Below are 19,043 nucleotides of genomic sequence, written 5' to 3' on the forward strand. Positions count from 1 at the left end.
CTGAGCGGGTGAAAAGGTGGATTTTCAAAAGAAATCTGGGAATCACACAAATGACGGCGTTTGACTAAACACAGCTCGTCAGCCCGTTGGAAAAATTCTAGGCTAAAAATGAGCTCCGTCTCCGAGAGGCGGCTGGAACCGGAGCCGAGCCGAGATCACAACCGAGCCGGGACCCCTCGATGAAAGAACCTAAAAAAAAGGTGGGAGGGTGGAAATCAACAAGCTGAACATGATATGACATCGTGTTCTGCCGTGCTTTATGAATATATCATCCCTCACAGCTGTCGGCTTTGGACGAGGAATCTATCGGATCCACTGAGAAGGTCTCCTGTTCCGGGGGAACCGACGCACCAGAACGCCGGCACGGATAAAAACCCAGAAGACGACATACAAACAAAGGTGCTTTCCAGTTCACTTCCCCCTGTTTGGGCGGGAACACCCCTGACACACACACACACTCACACACACACAAAATGAATTCATGTCCCAGAAACATTTCAATCTGCCTGTTAAATAGTTAATGAGCCGCTGGTTTGCCTCTCCTAATCTGACGAGGACGACTTCTGACACGACGCTTATCAAAACACACATTTGCAGCCGACGCAAACAAACAGCGGCCCCCGGAGGGCGCCGCAGAGCGGCTCCTCGGCCCGGGGAGCTTCGCGCCGCGCCGTGATAGACGGGAGAGCGAGCTGGTGGGCGGGCCACCTCCACCTGCCGCCATCGCACACACGCAGGAGCAGGGCAGCATCGCCGTGGCGACCCAAGGGTGGTGGTGGTGGGGGTTGTGTGTGTGTGTGTGTGTGTGTTGTTTGGCACTGAAAAACGAATCCATCTGATGAAGAAGCATCCCAGAGGGGGGTAAACTTTCCCACTGCTCTGTTCCCACGGTAACGATGGAAACACACTTTGGAGTACACTTGGCAACAGCAATCTGTGTGTGTGTGTGTGTGTGTGTGTGTGTGTGCGTGTGTGTTTGTATGTACATTTAGCACATTGACAAACATGAACTTACAAACATTAAGTCCGTTCAGTACTTCAGGCGAGCACTGCAGCAGTACTGGTCCGCATGTGAACACGCCTCCGAGGTATTTGGGTTTGAGTCGGATCCAAACAGACGATCAATAGCCATCGATCAGTCTGGGAAAATACTTTGATTGGAGTATTACTCACATCTTGCGCGTACTTGTTTGAAAAGTAGGACACTGAAAATATGTTTCCAGGGCAACATTTTCAAGTACTTTGTCTTTTCCCCTTCCTCCACGTATTTCTGTTTACTATCATTCTCAGTGGTATCAGCTCAACGCTGAAGTTTCTGCTTCTCCTGGCGGAACTACTTACTGGCAGTAGTACTGCGGTAGTACTGCAGTGTTAGTACTCACACTGGTAGCGGCTGTTCTCGAACTTGGGGTCGTTGTCATTCTGGTCGGCCACGAGCACCGTGATGGGGCAGATGCCGATGAGCGGCTCGTCGGCCTGATCCGTCGCCGTCACCGACAGCGTGAACTCCCGCTGGCGCTCGCGGTCGAAGCTTGTCGTCGAGGTGATGACGCCTGATGGCGGTGCCGTGGAAACAGACACGGTCACGAGAGATGTTTAAAGGGTCTTTTTTGGGTCGCCGCCCGGTCGTATGATCGCCCGCGACCTTTCCGGAGAACGTACCGGTGTCGGGGTTGATGTCGAAGCCGGACGAGACGCCGTCTCTGTGCACGATGCCGTACTTGACCTCCCCGTTGACCCCTATGTCGGCGTCGTGGGCCTGGACTTGCAGCACGAAGGTCCCGGGAGGCTGGTTCTCCAGGATCACCGCGTTCTGACTGTAGTTGTGACACTGAGGGTGGGAGAACGGACCAATAAGAGCTCAGATCCGGGACCTGGCGTGGTGCGGGAGCGTGCGGGGGTCACCTGATGGAAGATGGGCTTGTTGTTGTTGATGTCGTTGATGCCCACGACCACCTGGGCGGAGCTGCTGAGCGGGAAGGGACCACCCGACGCATTGTCATCTGTGGCAGTGATGTTGAGGATGTACTGCGGCCCCCGCAGGCGGGGAGGGGGACTGCGCCGCAGCTTGATAATTCCTGGACACACACACACACACACACACACACACACACATCAATGGCTACACAGCAGTTACAGAGCACACACACACACACACACGGGAGGCTTGATGCTAATATCCTCCTGACACAGACCACCGTATGACAACTGATTCAGATTGCAGTTAAATTTTATTTTTTATTTATTACAGAATTTTTTTAGTTGTGCATAAAATTGTTCACTAAATGGAATGCTTATTTTCAGATTTTTTTTCATTCTTAAATCTTTTTTTTTTTTAATTTGATTAATTTGCTATATTTTTACATTTTATTTTAAAATGTAATTTTTTTTAATTTGAGAAAAAAAAAAGTCAGGTTGTGGGAGTCCTCTCTCAGAGACAGCTGTCAAACGGAGGAACGGTGTGCAGCAGTCGTGATGTGAGTTTTCGCTCTGGCCTGAAACAATGGTGGCAGTTGTGTGTGTGTGTGTGTGTGTGTGTGTGTGTGAGAGACGCATCAGTTACACAACAGAACAAACAAACTAACACTAAGCCGCTTTGGTGGCAACATGAATGGAAACACGCAGGCTGGGAGCGAGCGCACACATCTACAGGAAAACACTTCGCCGCACTTTGAAGTGAAAATGCACAACAGCCCAGCAAGCCAAAGGCCATCTGCTATGTGTGTGTGTGTGTGTGTGTGTGTCTGTGTGTGTTTGTGTGTGTGTGTGTGTGTATGTGTGTGTGTGTGTGTGTGTGTGAAACAATCCCAATATATCATTTATGTGCAAATGTTCATATTCATATTTCTGTGTGTGTGTATGTATGTGTTTGTGTGTGTATGTGTGTGTGTGTGTGTGGCACAGCAGAGCAACAGTGCATGCTAGTTGATAAGCGACAGAGGCTTAGATACACACACACTCACACACACTCACACACACACACCCAAAGAGATAAGCATGCAAAACATGGTGGAACAACACAATGTTCCACATGAACTTTATCTTCAAAAAGTCACACTCACAATGACTAGAGTGTCCATGACCAGAGAGTGTGTATGAGTGTGTGTGTGTGTGAGTGTGTGAGTGAGTGTGTGTTTGTGTGTTTGTCTTCACGCATGTTTGTGTTCATATTTTTCTGTGTTCTTTGTTAAAGCCGTGAAGCTTTACCCCAAATACTTGTTACTACAGCAACAGCCCTGGTGTGTGTGTGTGTGTCTGTGCAGGTAATTTAAACGCAGGTGTGTGTGTGTGTGTTTGCATGTGTGTTGTCTGCATGTTATGCTAATGAGCACTCACGAACACGCGGGGTGCAAAAACCTAGCGTCTCCAGATTTAGTTTCTTAAACCAAGTGAAGAATGAAGGCATCTCTGGAGCTGCATTAATCATTCACACGCCTTGAGGAAGCCGGAACCCCCCACCACCCACAACACACACACACACACACACACACACACACACACACACACACCGACTGTCAGAGGAGACGTACAGGGACGTGGCTGTGCCTTAAACTTTCAGGAGATCAGCTGCAGAGACACGGATTCACGCAGGTCTCAGTGCAAACATCGTCAAATAAGCTGAGGTGAGACCCTGCAGCTGCTCCTCAGAACAACGCATGCAATCTCACTGCACTGATCTCTCACACACACACACACACACACACACACACACACACACACACACACACACCTGATGGAAGGTTGAAATGATGCCTTCATAGAGTATCAAAATATTTGGCAAAAACATGCAGAGTTCTGAGACTAAAAGATTGAAGATGGTCTAAGTTTGGAGATTTAAAAAATGCAAATGATTCAAATGGAGAAATAAGTAGTTTGTCAAAAGTCAAATCATTGTCTGTGTGTGTGTGTGTGTGTGTGTGTGTGTGTGTGTGTGTGTGTGTCTCAGCGTGAGCGGGTGGATGCATGTGAACCCCCTCACCCTTCTGGTTGTCCAACAGGAAGTTGCTGTCCTCGTTGCCGCCGGTGATGGCGTAGGAGACGGCGTCTCCGTCGGGGTCGTTGGCGTGGACGATGGCGACCAGCGTGTCGGGCCCGGCGTCCTCGCTGAGGAAGGTCCGGTACCTTTGGGGATGGAGGAGACGGAGAGAGCGATGAGGAGGAGGAGGAGGGGGAGAGAAGAATGGAAGAGGCGGAGGAGGAGAGACACCTACACACTCTGGGAGAAGACGGGTGATTCGTCGTTGCTATTGGCGACCCTGATGCGGACGGAGGCGGTGCCGGTGCGCGGCGGTTCCCCGGCGTCCACGGCGACCACCACGAACTCGTACACGTGATTGGGACGCTCGTAGTCCAGGCGGCGGGCTGCGCTGATCACGCCGCCCGCGCTGACCGCAAAGTCCTCACCATGAACGAAGTAGGAGAGGTCAGAGTTCACGCCCGAGTCACAGTCACGGGCCAGAACTGTGGAGGGCGAAGAGGAGGGACGGGAGGCGGAGGAGAAGATCTGTGAGGAGGAGGAGGAAGAAGAAGAGCAGAGCGAGGACGACCAGACCACGCTCTGCTTTTCGGAGACATTTTCACTTTTCACGTCCGACCTGCTCCCGTTTCAACGAAGTCCGACCTGCTTCTGCCAGCCCTCCGAGACTGCCGATGGAGGAAGAGGGGGTGCGGGTAGGAGGGGACCGGGGGGGTTAAAGGGGGTACGGAGGTACGGGGGGCCTGGAGGTGTCACTCAAGGTCCTCACATGGAGGCTAAAGTGAACATGTTGCTGGCTGTTCGCCTAATCAGAGCAAAGCCGCGTTCAAGTCACAGCGTTTGATCTCAACCAGCCACCAGCAGCGATGACAGATGGCTGCTGCACACACACACACATACACACACACACACTCAAACACACACGCCCGCACACACACACCCACACATAGGCTAATGCCCTGATAGTGCTGCTGACACCGTCACAGCCTCCAAATGAGGTGGGGTTAAAGGCAGACGCAGGAACGTCGGCTTGGATTTTGTGCTGCAAAGATCACACACACAAACACACACACACTCACACACACACACACACACACATACACACAAACTTTTTCTCTCCACAGTCGGACACAGATGCAGTCGGACTTTGATGAGGATATTCTCGCCTGACAAATGAGCTGGAGCCGTAACACACATCTTTAACGGCATGTAAATAAGATATGGTGTGTGTGTGTGTGTGTGTGTGTGTCTCACCTTGCAACAGGGAGGTTCCAGGAGCGACGGTCTCGGGTACGTGGTCTCTGGTGTATATCGAATGGAGGAACTCGGGCGTGCAGTCGTTCTGGTCGGTGACGTGCACCACCACCTGTAGGGGGCGCCAGCGGGGTCTGGTTAGGAGGGTCGTCTCATAGATAAGGACCTTCTGAACATCGACTCCGAAAGGAGAAAGTGCTTCATGCAGCAACGAGGACATGTAGGACCTCAAACTTCAGCGGATGAAAGTTTGGTGCAGATCGTGGATCTGAATAGTTGAGAAAATTCCAAGCTAACTGGAATTTAACCCCAAATTTTGTAAAAGAAAATTAAATGAATGCTTCATTAAATCGCTGTTTACTGGATATGACAGGGAACATATCTTTCGCAACTAGAAATGAGCAGGAAATCGAATGAAAGTAATCAAGGGATCGGAGCTCAGAGGAGCCGAGGACGGAGGAGAAGCTCAGACCGAGGCGAAGTGTGAAGCCGCTGATGGAACATCAGAGAGAATCCGTGTCGACATTTTCTAAATGTCTCTGAGAGCTGAAGGCGACGCAAAGTGCTGCCGCGGTGAGGTGTCGCGTTAGTGCCGCTGAGGAGGAGGCAGCACACACCTGGCACCCACACACACACAAACACACACACACACACACACACACACAGGGAGCCTTTAGAGTGAATTAGCCAGCCAGGCTCAGGCCTGCAGGGGAAGCTGGTAGTTTAGCAGCTTTTCTCCGGCTGCTGCAGCATCTGGACACGGAGAGCAGGTGATAATGGGTTTCTAGAGGTGTGTGTGTGTGTGTGTGTGTGTGTGTGTGTGTGTGTGTGTGTGTGTGTGTGTGTGTGTGTGTTGTGTGTGTGAGTGTGAGTGTGAGTGCAAGCAGCTGCAATGATCACTATAAAGTCCTACCGTGGGAATAGGAGGCACTACCTCACCACACACACACACACACACACACACACACACATACACACACACCTTTCCCGAGGATCTCCAAGATCCATACCAGCTGTACGTAGGAAATCATCCAACATCCAGGAGAACTCTATAGAACATGGAGGCAAACAATGGGAGGCGAGCAGACCAAAGCCCAGCACAGGTTGGACAGGAGTCCACGCATGCACACACACACACACACACACACACACACACACACTCTCTCGTCATCAGCTCTGGTGAAATCAGGACAGTGTTGGATCCCTGGAGCTGCGGCACTCAGCCCCCCCTGTTTGTGTTGCAGCCGCAGTGCCGGCTTGCAGCAGCTCCGAGGCCATTGAAGGTCTGGGTGGAGCTTTGAACAGCCGCCGTGGTCCACATCTCCAGCCCAGAACCAGCAACACACACATGTAAGGCACCAGCGGGTGGCCTCACGACATCTGATTCAGCACGAAGAGACGTGTGTGTTTTTGTGTGTGTCTGTCTTCAATGTGAAGCTCCTCCTCCTCCTCCGCGCTGCTGGAAGTCTGATCAGTGTGTTTGCGGAAACTCAAATGGTAGCTAATAGAAAAGATATTTTCACGCATTTGTTTTTCTGTAGATATCGTCGATGTTTGAGAGTGTGTGTTAGCGTGTGTGCGCACGCACCTCGGCCACGCTGCTCAGGCCCGTGCCGGCCTCAGAGGCCCGGGCCTGCAGGGTGTGCACGTTGTGTCCCGCCTCGAAGTCCACGGGTTGGGTGAGGCTGAGGACGCCGCTCTCCTGGTTGATGCTGAACAGGTTCCCCGGGTTCAGCAGCAGCATGTAGGACAAACTCTTCTTCTGGAAGGACACCGCCTGGACCATGGCAAGGCTGCACACACACACACACACACACACACACACACACACACACGTATGTGGTCAGTCACACGCCTCTTCTCCATCGATCACACTGATGTCCTGCAGATGTTGCAGATCTTGTTTCTTCCATGAATGACTTTTATTTAATTATTCTATTTCACTTTGACTTGCCTCATAAAGGTATTCATATTTATGCAGATTAATATGTGAATGTATGTATATTAAAATATTCTATAAAATTAAACTCTCAATTTATAAAACAATTACATACATATGAATAGAATATATATTTGTACATTAAATGTAAGTATATGTGTGTAATATGTATGTATTTATCTCTCTCTCTCCCTCTCTGCATAAATATATATGTTTATATATTTAGGGCCTAAACATATAAACATACAAAAAAAATATATAAAATATATTTTTGTGTGCTCAAATTTATATTTATTAATATTCTCGTATACATTTATGGATTGTAAAGTGTATATATATATATGTATATTTATATTTATATTTATATATGTATATTTATACATATATACATATCTATAATACAAAAACCTGCAGCGAACCCTTTAAGTGCAGGTACTTTGTTTGGAAGTTCTTCTCCGCATCCCTCCCTGGGTCTGGACCCCAGAGGGATCGGAGGAGCTGAAGATGCAGAGGAGACCAAACGCTGGTCCCTCAGGAGCTCCAGCAACTCGCTCTTTAATATTCCTCCTCTCTCAGCTGTTTGTGTTTGTCGTCCTACATTTACACAAACATCCATTACATTCCGGCGCCTCGGTTACACAGTGTGGAAATGACATCCCGTGTGTGTGTGTGTGTGTGTTTGTGTGTGTGTGTGTGCATGCATGCATACGTATGTTTGTGTGTCGCTCGATTTGTGGCTTTGCATGTCATATGATGCGTGAACAGATGAGCCCTGTGGAGTGAGACAAAAGAGGAGGACGAGGAGGGGTAGAGTGAAGGATGGAGGGATGAGAGAGAGGAGGAGGAGGAGGATGGAGGGATGAGGAGCTGATGGGGAAGGAGGGGATGAAGAGGACCCAGATGTATGAATGTGGCCCGAGGCAGAGAATTTGAAAGTGTGGCAAATTCAAATATTTATTAAAAGCGAGGTCTGGATAAACATGAAGGGGAGTGTGTGTGTGTGTGTGTGTGTGTGTCCCTTAGGGCTGCTGGCGCAAAGCACATTGTATTAATAATATCCAAGTGTCCATGCCACCCTGCAAGCAAGTGTGTGTGTGTGTGTTTGTGTGTGTGTCTCCATTGTGCTGCTGTGTTTGTGTGTCTGCTGTCTGCATTGTGTGTATCGTGCGTGTATCAGTGTGTGTGTGGCCGGTGCAGCTGCAGACTGATCACCTGACCCACTGTCTGGTTATGTTTTGATTTCATTTGGAAACCCTCAGGTGTGTGTGTGTTTGTGTGTGTGTGTGTGTGTGTGTGTGTGTGTGTGTGTGTGTGTGTGCGAAATCTGGAGTTGCTGACACCTCCCACAGCGCCGTGAGGGGCCTGAGGGTCACATGTCCCCGATAATCCCGGATGAATCCGGCGGCCTCTTCAATGCACAGAAATGATCTTGTGTATTCTTTCTTCTGAAGAAGAATGATTCTGGAGTTTCCTCCTGAGATGTTTCCCGTCTAATCTCGGGAGCGAAGCGGGTTTATCGCGGACTTACGGCCGACCGGCGGCCATGTTCTCCGGGACGCTGAGGCTGTAGGTGGTGTTGGTGAACTGCGGGGGCCGATACCCGGCCAGGACGGACACGGAGGCCGGCGGGCCTCTGCGACCGCCACCGTCCACCGCCTGCACCCGCAGCACATACTCCTTGCTGGGGGTCAAAGGTCGTCCAGTGGTCCTGACGTCCCCAGAGCGGCGGTCCACCTCGAAACGCTCCTCGCCGCCTGCCGAACAAAGTGTGCCACAATGGGTATAAACCACGGTTTTGATTTTATTTTGTTAATTCAGGCCACGACGGAGGTTTGTTACAAATTCCGAAATTAATATTAATAATAGTAATTGATAATTGAAAATTGATAATAATAATAGTTGAAAATAATAATAATTGATGATTAATGATAATAATGATGATAATAATGACAATTGATAATTTATAATTAATAATAGTAATGTAACATAAACAACAAAAATGTTTGGTCATTTCTATAAAGGTTACTGAATTTACTTTTTGCACGAAACAAATACGGGACTTTAAGACCCGTGGAGACCCTGCTCTGTCCACCAGGGCGCGCACTGCGTCGTATCAATCCCAGCAGGGGATCTGCTGGAGCAGAACGTGCATGCATGTGCGTGCATGTGTGTGTGTGTTTGTGTGTGTGTGTGCGCTGATGGTTTGTTTTCACCCTAATAGGGGTGATAGAGGGATGACGGAGGGCAGCGACGATGGAAGAAGAAACAAATCCCAGCTGTTGACCAGAGGGTTTCCAGTTAGCTGTCAATCAAACTCCCCGCTGCGCCTCTGCGCCCTGATTGGCTGACGTTTAACCGCCGCCACTATGAAATGTCTCCGAAATGAGGAGAAGCGATCGATGGAAAAAACAAACAAAATCCGTCTCCTGGTTGGCGCGATGGCTTTTGAAAAGAAACAACAACTCTGCGAGCAAATGATTGGATTAAATGTGAGACCAGGCAGCACACTGCGCCAGGGGGAAGCTCCTGAAATATCTCGCGCTGCTTCCTCCACCTTCCTCTCCTCCGCTGCAAAACACAGGAAGGAAAAAGAGCTTCAGCCGGCGGCGCCGTCCAGCTCCTCCCCAGGGAAGCTCCCGTCCTCCCCACGTTGGGGTTCGGCGGCCCCGGCGAGCAATTAGCTACGTTCCTGTTTCACTCGCCGGATAATCCAAATGCAACAAGTCGCATCTTTATTTATAAATGGCTGATATTCCAGGGTGAACAGCCGAGGCCGGGTTCCTGCCAGGTGAAGCAGGCGTGGAATCAGGGTCTCCTTCCTCGACGATTGTCTGTCTGGAGGTGGACCGATGGAGGGTGAACATCTGCTCTGCGGCCGCAAGGGGACTTTCTGGACGGACCAATCAGGGGGGCCACGTGCAGATGTGTGGACCAGGTTCCGGAGAACACCTGATAACATCTACTTCCTCTTTTAGGAAATAAGGTGCAAACTCACCGTCCAGCAGCAGGAACTCCACCTGTCCCGGCTCGCCGTCCCGTTGCCGCGCCGACAGACGATACACGACGGAGCCGGGCGGGGCGTCGGGTCCCACGGCGGCAAGGTACGGCGAGGGGAACATGGTCCACGGCAGGCCCGCCTGGCTCTGCGGGCTCAGGATCACACGGCACAGGTACCAGGCGTCACCTGCAGGGGACGGGACAACCTTAGTCACATGACATCACCACGTGTGTGTGTGTGTGTGTGTGTGTGTGCGTGCATCCAGGTTGATTAAGTGGTGATGATTAGAGTAGATTTTTCTGCAAAAAAAATTCAGATCGTAATTAAGATGTCCTTTTTCAGTTTCTTTCATTGTGTGTGTGTGTGTGTGTGTGTGATGAGATGAGATGAGATGAGATGAGATGAGATGAGATGAGATGAGATGAGAACAACTTCATTAATCCCGAAGGAAATTGTTGTGCCAGAGTTTCACGCAAAAAAACATAACAGTAATAGATAATAGCAGAAAGACGGAAGAATAAGAAATACAATTACATTACATTACATTACATTTGGCAGATGCTTTTATCCAAACCGACTTACAATAGAGGACATAGGGACTGCAAATACACTTGCAAATACACAATGCACAGGAAATATGAATTGTCTTAACTAACTAACTAACTAACTAACTAACTAACTAACAACTAACTAACTGTGTGTGTGTAGTTGTGTCACAGTGCAAACTGGTGTAGCCTGTTAGCTTAGCGACTGAAGCGCTCCCCCCTCCCCCCTCCCCGGCCGAGGGGATGGGGTGACGCTTCTCTACAAACTCCAACGTCTCCTCGCCGCTTTCATCCTGGAAGACGGCGGCAAGGGAGGAAGTGACTCCAAAATAAAACAACAAACCCGGAGAAGATCACAGGGACCTCGTCCTCGCTGCCGAGAGAAAACACACAAATACGCTGACGCCTCTGAAGGCGGATGGGATGGCGACGCCGACAGGAGAGACTTCAGAGGGGAGGAAGACGGAGTCTACCTCCATCTTCACATCCTCTCTGAAGGTTGGAGGAGGAGGAAAACACATTGTGGTGAGGAGGAGAGGAAGAAGAGAAGAAGAGGAGGAGGAGGAGGAGGTAGGAGAGGAAGAGGAAGTGGAGGAGGAGGTCTTCTGGCTCACTTCTCCTCCGGCCTCTTCTGCTCCACCAGATGTCTGCTGGCCCAGAACTCCCATCTGCCCATTATGCAGATAAACACTGAGGCGTCAGATGAAGACTCTTCCAGAAGATGACTTCCTCCGGTACCGGCGGGCCGAAGGAGCTCCTCAGCCTCATCGTGAAGGCTCCGCACGAGAAGGCCGGGCGAGAAGGAGACAAGCCACTTGAAAATGTGAGGGGACAAATGAATCCCCAAACATCCGTCTCCTCCAACTTCCTCGGCCTCCTGCCTGACAGCTCCACCCTCAGCATCCTTCTTCTCCATCCCTCCTCGTGTCCACGTCCATCTCAGGCCGACTTTCTCACCAGAACATTATTCCTGATCCTCTCCGTCCTCCTCACTCCCAAAGAGAACCTCCTGTCTTCTCCTCAGTGTCTCCAAACCAAACATCATGGCTGTTCTCACCTCCATGAGTTGCTCCACCTCTTCTCCACCCTCTCAGTTCCTCCTGAAGTGTTCAACCATCACTGTCTTCACTCTCATTAACACCCATGTAAGGTTCTTTTCTCTCAGAGGATCCATGTGACCTCCTGGCTTCCAGATCCTCTCCTCATCACACGGGGATTTTTTCATCTCCATGTTTGATATTGCTGTGGCGTTCATCTCCATCTCTGCACGTGTACTTCTGTTTTTGGTCCCTAGGAGTGCCGGCGAGCCTCCTGATCTGCAGCTGCTCCCTGGTGCGACAAGCCACAACTCACAAGCGGCTCACGGATGCACGGTGAGCGGCGAGGAGGTGCGAGGAGGAGAAGGAGCCGCTGTGGACGCATGGGTCCAGCAGAGCTGCAGAAGGTGACCCAGATCTTTGAACGTCACGGCTCCGGCCCCGGATCCTCGGGACGGATAAGTGGACGCATCTGGTCCGAGTTCTGGCCCCGAGCAGGCAATCCTGACAGGTCCCGGCCTGAAGTGAGGGGTTGATCTCTCCGTTGTGTGTGTGTGTGTATGAATATTGCCAATGTGCAGCAAAATCGACGAGTAATTGAATTTTTTTTTTTTCTTTTCAAAAAATTGAAAACGTGAAAAAAAATAGGCTAAAAATGAAGTCCTGCAGCCGGAAAAGGAACTAAAAGGAAGGAGAATTTAGCAAAAGACATTTCCCGAAAAAAGAGAGAAAGAAAGAAAGACGAGAGAGAATCCATCCTTCCATCATCAGCGGGACAAAAAGGCTAAAACTCAAACGTGAAATAATCTTGTGCATGAAAAGCTCTGAGTGTCAAATGACTTTGCTGTTCTCTCTCTGTGCTTGGAGAACCTCCCGCTGCCCCCCCGGCGAGTTCTTCTTAGAACCCAGCTTAGAACCCTGCAGCCCCCCTTCTGAGGGGGGGAAGGCGCTTTGTCTTTTAATTCCAATTGCTGTGTTTGTTTAGGGAGGGGATTTGTTTGTGTGACACAAAGAGATGAGCTATTTTCTGCCCCCCCTCCCCAACCCACACACACACACACACACACACACATGCTCACACACACACATGCTCACCCACACACACACACACACACACACACACACACACATAGACACTCCCAGAGTCTCTAATGGCAGCTGATGGATTCAGAGTGATGCTGAGTTGCAACAGGAAACCAGCGCAGGGGCTTCAATTAGAGGAGGTGTGTGTGTGTGTGTGTGTGTGTGTGTGTGTGCTTGTTTGGTGTTTCCACAGATGAAGGAGCTTGACAGGAGGAGACCAGGTTCTGGTGTTTCAGTCACAGAGTTCTGGAGATGATGGAGGGTCAGAGGTCATCCTGTGGGCCTTCAGTGGGAGACCTGCTGGCCGAGGAGAGGTAGGTCCCACCAAAGCTTCAGAACACGGATTCTCAGCGGATGAAATTCTGCAGTACTTCAGCTGACGGGACTGACTTAGCAGGTGCAGAAGTAGAAGTAATCGTCACACTCAGTCAGTTTGGGTCCAAAGACCCACTTTGAGTTCGGACACATGTTGGACTGATGTTTCTGCTAAAAATTAAATACATTCGTGCTGAAGATTTTGCCCACAGCCAATCACCTGCCTCCATCTTACCTTCGGCCAATCAAGTGCCTCCATCTCCATCATGTGCCGACCCTCTCCTCACACACCAACTAACTTCCTGTCGCCTTTCCCTTCAACCACCTCTGGTCTCCTAAATACCACAACCATGTGTGGACTCCATGAGGACGTCAACCACAAGACGTTTGGATGACATTACATTTCGGACACAACACAACCCAGCTGACATTAACCAGCGGTTGTCACGACGACAGTGATGTCACCACCTACGGCCGACCAAGTAACACGACAGAACATGGTTCCATCCCGAACCAGCAGAAGGTTTGGAGGAGATAGATAACAATCAACTCACAACACATGTCTGTGTGTGTGTGTGTGTGTGTGTTGCCAAAGGAAGATCAGAGGGATCCATGTTACACACAAACACACACATACACATGCACTCATGCACTTGGATTAATGCCAGTGTGTTTGATTGACAGTGTGGGCTGCGTCTCCGTGGTAACCTACAGGGTGCAGGTGTTCCTGAGGGGCTGGTTGCCGGGACGACACATCAAGTTGCTGCGACATGAGAAGGCACTTTGTGTTGCCTGGTGTTAATGTGTGTGCATGTGTGTGTGTGTGTGTGCGCGCGCGCTTATTCCTGTATTTTGAGCACAACTAGTGAAAACAAGCCATTAGTGGATGATTTCTGTGGGTGAATGTGTGTGATGGAGGGACAGGAGGACAGAGATCAGGGCTTAGACCCGCTGGGACAAGTGTAAAAAGTAGGAAGAGGAAGAAAAGCAGGAGAAAGAGGAAGACGTTTCCCTGCCATTTCCTCCAAACACAAACGGTCAGTTTGCTCTTCTGACGATGCATCACTTTCACCTGCCAAGTGTGTGTTTAATGTTTTCATCAGAGTTGCCTCTATTCCGTGAGAGTGTGTGTTTGTGCACAAAGGTGACATTGGCGTGAAGTTCTCGCTCTGCGTGGAGTCGCAGTGAAAAGTGAAAATCCTGACGGGACAAACCGCCTCTGTTTGTGACCCCGCTCTCCATCTGGTCCCTCGGAGCCGGCGGACAGAGACCCGCTGCATCCTAATTAACCGCCGTATAGACTGGCCTACTTTACCTCTGCATACGTATGCGCGCGCACACACACACACACACACACACACACAGACACACACAAAGACCTGCAGGCTTCCTGTTAATTAAAGCCCCATTTTCACTGCTGATGAAGAGATGGTGTGTGTGTGTGTGTGTGTGTGGGGGGGGGGGGGGGGGGGGTGACCAGACAGAAAATGATGAGAATAAAAATGATAAAGTAATTCTTTTTCTCTCTCTCTCTCTCTCTCTCTCTCTCTCACACACACTCACACAGACACACACACACACACACACACACACATACCTACATATGCACAAACAGACATGTGCCAGAAATAGCTAGCTCCACCAGATTATTGATACTATTAGAATTATTATCATAATTATTACTGTATATGATAACTGTATATTATTGCTATCATCATTTTTAGTACTACAAATATATAACTATTATCACAACCATATATTATTACTATTATTATCATTGTTATTTTATTATCGTTTTTTTTAATAATTGTCAGTTTGACACTGACTTCCTGGAGGAGTATTGTATTTCTAAATATTTCAATGTTTTGTTAACAGTTGTTTTCTTGATCTCCAGGAGAACCTGTCAACTAGCCGGCACTTTTTTCAATATTATCAAGAAATTCTGTAAAAAAACAAAACAGAAATCAACCATAATCTCCCATATCCGAATCAAATCTCTTGAAGAAGCGCTATGAAAAATGGGAAGTCTCTCTTTTCATATTTTTCTTTCTGCCCATTTTACTCTGTCCTCCAGCAGGCCCACGCAGATGTGTGTGTGTGTGTGTGTGTGTGTGAATGTGTCAGATGTGTGTGTCAGTTTGTCAAATGCGTGTGTGTGTTGGACCACCGGTCCATCTCCCGGCCCCCGTGGCTCTCAGAAGCCGCCCGCGACATGAAAAGTCCATTATTGGGCGGAGTCTGTAGACGCCGTGGTCGCAGACGGAGAACACGGAGAGACGGGACGGAACAAATCACCTGGGAGACGCCGGCTAAACGCCGCATTCATAAAGGTGAGGAGATGAAATGGAGGTGAGGAGGGCAGGAGCAGAACCTCAGGAGGGGAGCCGCTTCTCCAAAGACCGACACCACATGTCAATCAAATCAGCCGATTTAACATCTAATCTGTAAGGTGTGTGTGTGTGTGTGTGTGTGTGTGTGGGTACCGTAGGCTGCACTGTACACTGTAGGTGTGTGTTGATGTCGCACAGTGTCTTACACTGAGGTCAGGTTACCATGACGACACGCTGGAGGTTCACAGATAAAAATAATGGTCTGAGATGAGACTCAGAACCATAAATTAAATATGTGTGTGTGTGTGTGTGTGCGTGTGTATGTGTGACCACCAGCAGAGTGACGGAACAGTTGCATCAGCTGTTCAAACTGAAGCTGAGAGGAAGCTGCTCTCCGCCGAGGCTGTTCCCAGGGGGCCGGCGGGGGCCCCGGGTCAAATCCACTGCCCGGATTTCTATCAACACCCCGGCCGATGGTCATCGACTTCAGAGCCTCCACCTCCAGGGGCCCTCACCACCCAAAAAAATCTGGATCAGATGGAGGTGAATCCAGTCTGCATTGGTTTGTTTGATAAGTTGGTGCAAGCAGGCGGGTGGAGCCAAACAATCAGACCCGTGCCGATGCGAGACGGTCCCGTCCGTCAGATCCTGGAAAATGATAGGGATCGAAGGATGTCAGGGAAGGGGGCGGGGGGTTGCTGTCTGGATCAGAACCAAGTCACGCAAGATCAAGGTCTGAGGACCCTTCAGAGGTCAGGGTCTGGTTCTTGAGGATGGGTCTCACACCAGTTCCGTACCGTCCGACGGGTTCGGGTCCGGGCTCGGGACGTATGCTTGGAGCGCAGCGTCGCCATGATGGCCTGATGTGAGAAGCGGCGGCTGTCGTCTGAATTATGAATATCTGAGGACTTTTGTCAGCCATTAAAAAATAAAGCGGTGAAAGTTTAATGCGGCGCCTCCTGGATTATTGATGGGGAGACGCTGCGGGAGGGTGATGTGTGTGTGTGTGAGTGTGTGTGTATCATCATGTCGTACAATCGGCCGCGTGCATTATTGAGACGTCTTTCTACAATAACAGCTGGTCAGGGACGTCCCCCTGGGGGCGGGGCCTGCACAGCCCTGCTGCGTGATTGACAGCTCTGTCACCTCTAAGGGGTGGGGCAGCTGGCACATCTGGGTATCTGAATTTTTACTTGTGTGTGTGTGTGTGTGTGTGTGTGTGTGTTTGCGTATAAGCCCAGCTCACACTGTGACAAACACAGTTCTGACGGCGTGAGTGTGTGATGTCTGAGCCTTCAACTCGAGATGGGATTTCCTCTGCGTGACTCACAAGTGTGTGTGTGTGTATGTGTGTGTGTGTGTGTGTGTGTGTGTGTGTGTGTGTGTGTGTGTGAGTATAAAGCCAAATCTGTTATCTCTCGGCATCATACAGAGCGACAGAGAATAATCAACATGGGCATAGAGCTGTGCTGCACCGCACTGCCTCTAATACGCCGCTGTTTTGAGTGTGTGTGTGTGTGTGTGTGTGTGTGCGTGTGTGTGCGCACGGGGCTGTGTGTCTGTCAGACAGACGGCCCGAGAAACTAGTGTTTGATTGTTCTTTTTAAAATCTGTTTTCCCGGAGAACGAGTGTTTTTCTTGCAGACACTGACGGCCTGTCATAGTGCCTCTGGGCCGGGCGTGTGAAAAGTGTGTGTGTGTGGGGGGGGGTTGTGTGTGGGCTGTGAAGTGTTTTGGGTGGGTAGAGTGTGTGGGGCGTAGAATGTGTGGGGTATGTGGAGTATGTGGAGTGTGTGGGGTGTTTGGGGTGCGTGATGGTTGGGGTGTGTGGGGTGAACCATCCAGCTCCGGGGTAACAGCCCCCCCCCGTTGGTGTTTTTGGTTCAGTCCAAACGGGGCCACAGTCAAACCTCCCAGAGAAGCAGCTTCTGCTGACCGCTAACATCTAACCAGACATTCTCCTGCAAAGGTTTCAGGACGACAACCAGGAGCAGGGGAGTGTGTGTGTGTGTGTGTGTGTGTGTGTCGGTTAGTCTCAGGGTGCCTCACCACACGTTCACAATGTTTTCACACACACACACACACACACACACACACACACACACACACACACACACACACACACACACACATACACCAGCGTAAGAAAAAACCAATAGAGGCAACAATAGAAGCTGAGTGGAATTTAATCCACTTCCATTCTGTGAGAAACTTGTGAGTCTCGCTCCCTTTCGCACACACACACGCACACACACACACACACACACACACACACACACACATACCCGCATACACACATATTGTTCCCTGCAGATCTGGATCATCGGCCGGACGATCAAAGCCTCTGATTCACTCCATTATTTGAATAAACAGCTAGATTTTCCAAACACTCTAGTCCAACACACTCTCTCTCTCACACACACACACACACACACACACACAGCTTCTTCAGCAGCGGAAATCCACGTGACCAAAGCACTTTGTTCCAGCGCTGGCGGTGGCCTCCTGAGCGCGTAGCCCTCTCTGATCAGTTAAAGCCACTGTGGGCGCTGCTCTGCTAATTGTGGCGCCGCTGGATGGCGGCGGCGGCGGCGGCGGCGGGAGGAGGGGAGGCGGGTACTGTTGAAATCAGCTGAAATCTGTGAGGCACAGCGAGTCGGAGGAGCTGCTGCAAGACATCTGAGGAGCGCGTTCCACATGAAGCACCCCAAAGTCAGCCTTCCTGCAGGCCAGGAACGGGCCGGGAAGAAGAGCGCCGACCCCATCCGTCCCGTCTCCATGACAACGGCCCACATCACCACCCCCCTTTCTACTCGGTGCCATCCACCTGGAGTCCGGGAAAGGGTCAGAGGACGCCCCTAGTGACCCTCATTCAAATACTTCAATGATATCTGCCAGAGTCTGAAGGACCAATCAGATCGCCCGACGCAACGTGTTTCCCCGGACGGCGTGCGCGGCGGCGCCGAAGAGGAGCTGTGAACGACAAGCATGTTCTCATTATGTCTGACTGGATCTCCGTCTGCGTCGCCATCCGACTCAACGGCGGCACCGAGGTGATTCACGTCCCGCGCCTGACTCATCTCCTATGATGGCTCACATCACGTCGCTTCACGTGTGTGTGTGTGTGTGTGTGTGTGTGTGTGTATGTATGTATGTGTGTGTGTGTGTGAATGTGTTTGAGTGGTCACACACTTTCGCTCAAGTGAAACTTTTACTTTTTAAAGGCACTGTGTGTGACTTTTACCTCGCAGTAAACTGAACCGCACACACACACACACACACACACACACACACACACACATCGGCTCCCCCTCCCTCCTCATGTTTCTCCAAAAATGACATAAAAGGTCAGATCGGTGCTGATGCTTCCGAATTTATCCATGTTCCTCGAACATATCGAAGCGGCGCCCCCTGCTGGAGGGGCGGAGAGGAGGAGGAGGAGGAGGAGGAAGAGGAGGAGGAGGAGGAGGAGGAGGAGGAAAAAGGGAATAAAAAAGTGGGAAGGGAGATCTGAAAGGAAGAGAAGAAAGAGAAGGAAGGAGACGAAGAACCGTTAAGGGTAGAAT

At 50.3% G+C, this 19,043-nt stretch overlaps 1 protein-coding gene across 1 annotated transcript in view; it reads right to left on the minus strand.

The window, feature by feature from the left end:
* LOC147230500 (neural-cadherin) overlaps positions 1–19,043 on the minus strand; it is a 57,365-nt gene that overhangs the window by 23,946 nt on the left and 14,376 nt on the right. The window contains exons 2-10 of the mRNA XM_086153915.1: positions 10,165–10,353; positions 8,698–8,923; positions 6,819–7,023; positions 5,231–5,342; positions 4,212–4,461; positions 3,980–4,122; positions 1,906–2,078; positions 1,663–1,831; positions 1,383–1,553 (exon numbers count right to left, since the gene is read on the minus strand). Of these exons, the coding sequence (XP_086010041.1) occupies positions 1,383–1,553; positions 1,663–1,831; positions 1,906–2,078; positions 3,980–4,122; positions 4,212–4,461; positions 5,231–5,342; positions 6,819–7,023; positions 8,698–8,923; positions 10,165–10,353 (1,638 nt within the window). The remainder of the gene's footprint in view (positions 1–1,382; positions 1,554–1,662; positions 1,832–1,905; positions 2,079–3,979; positions 4,123–4,211; positions 4,462–5,230; positions 5,343–6,818; positions 7,024–8,697; positions 8,924–10,164; positions 10,354–19,043) is intronic.

Source organism: Fistularia commersonii, chromosome 10, assembly GCF_037954325.1.
Source record: "Fistularia commersonii isolate RoL2024-O1a breed Wild chromosome 10, RoL_Fcom_v1.0, whole genome shotgun sequence".
Lineage (NCBI taxonomy): Eukaryota > Metazoa > Chordata > Actinopteri > Syngnathiformes > Fistulariidae > Fistularia > Fistularia commersonii.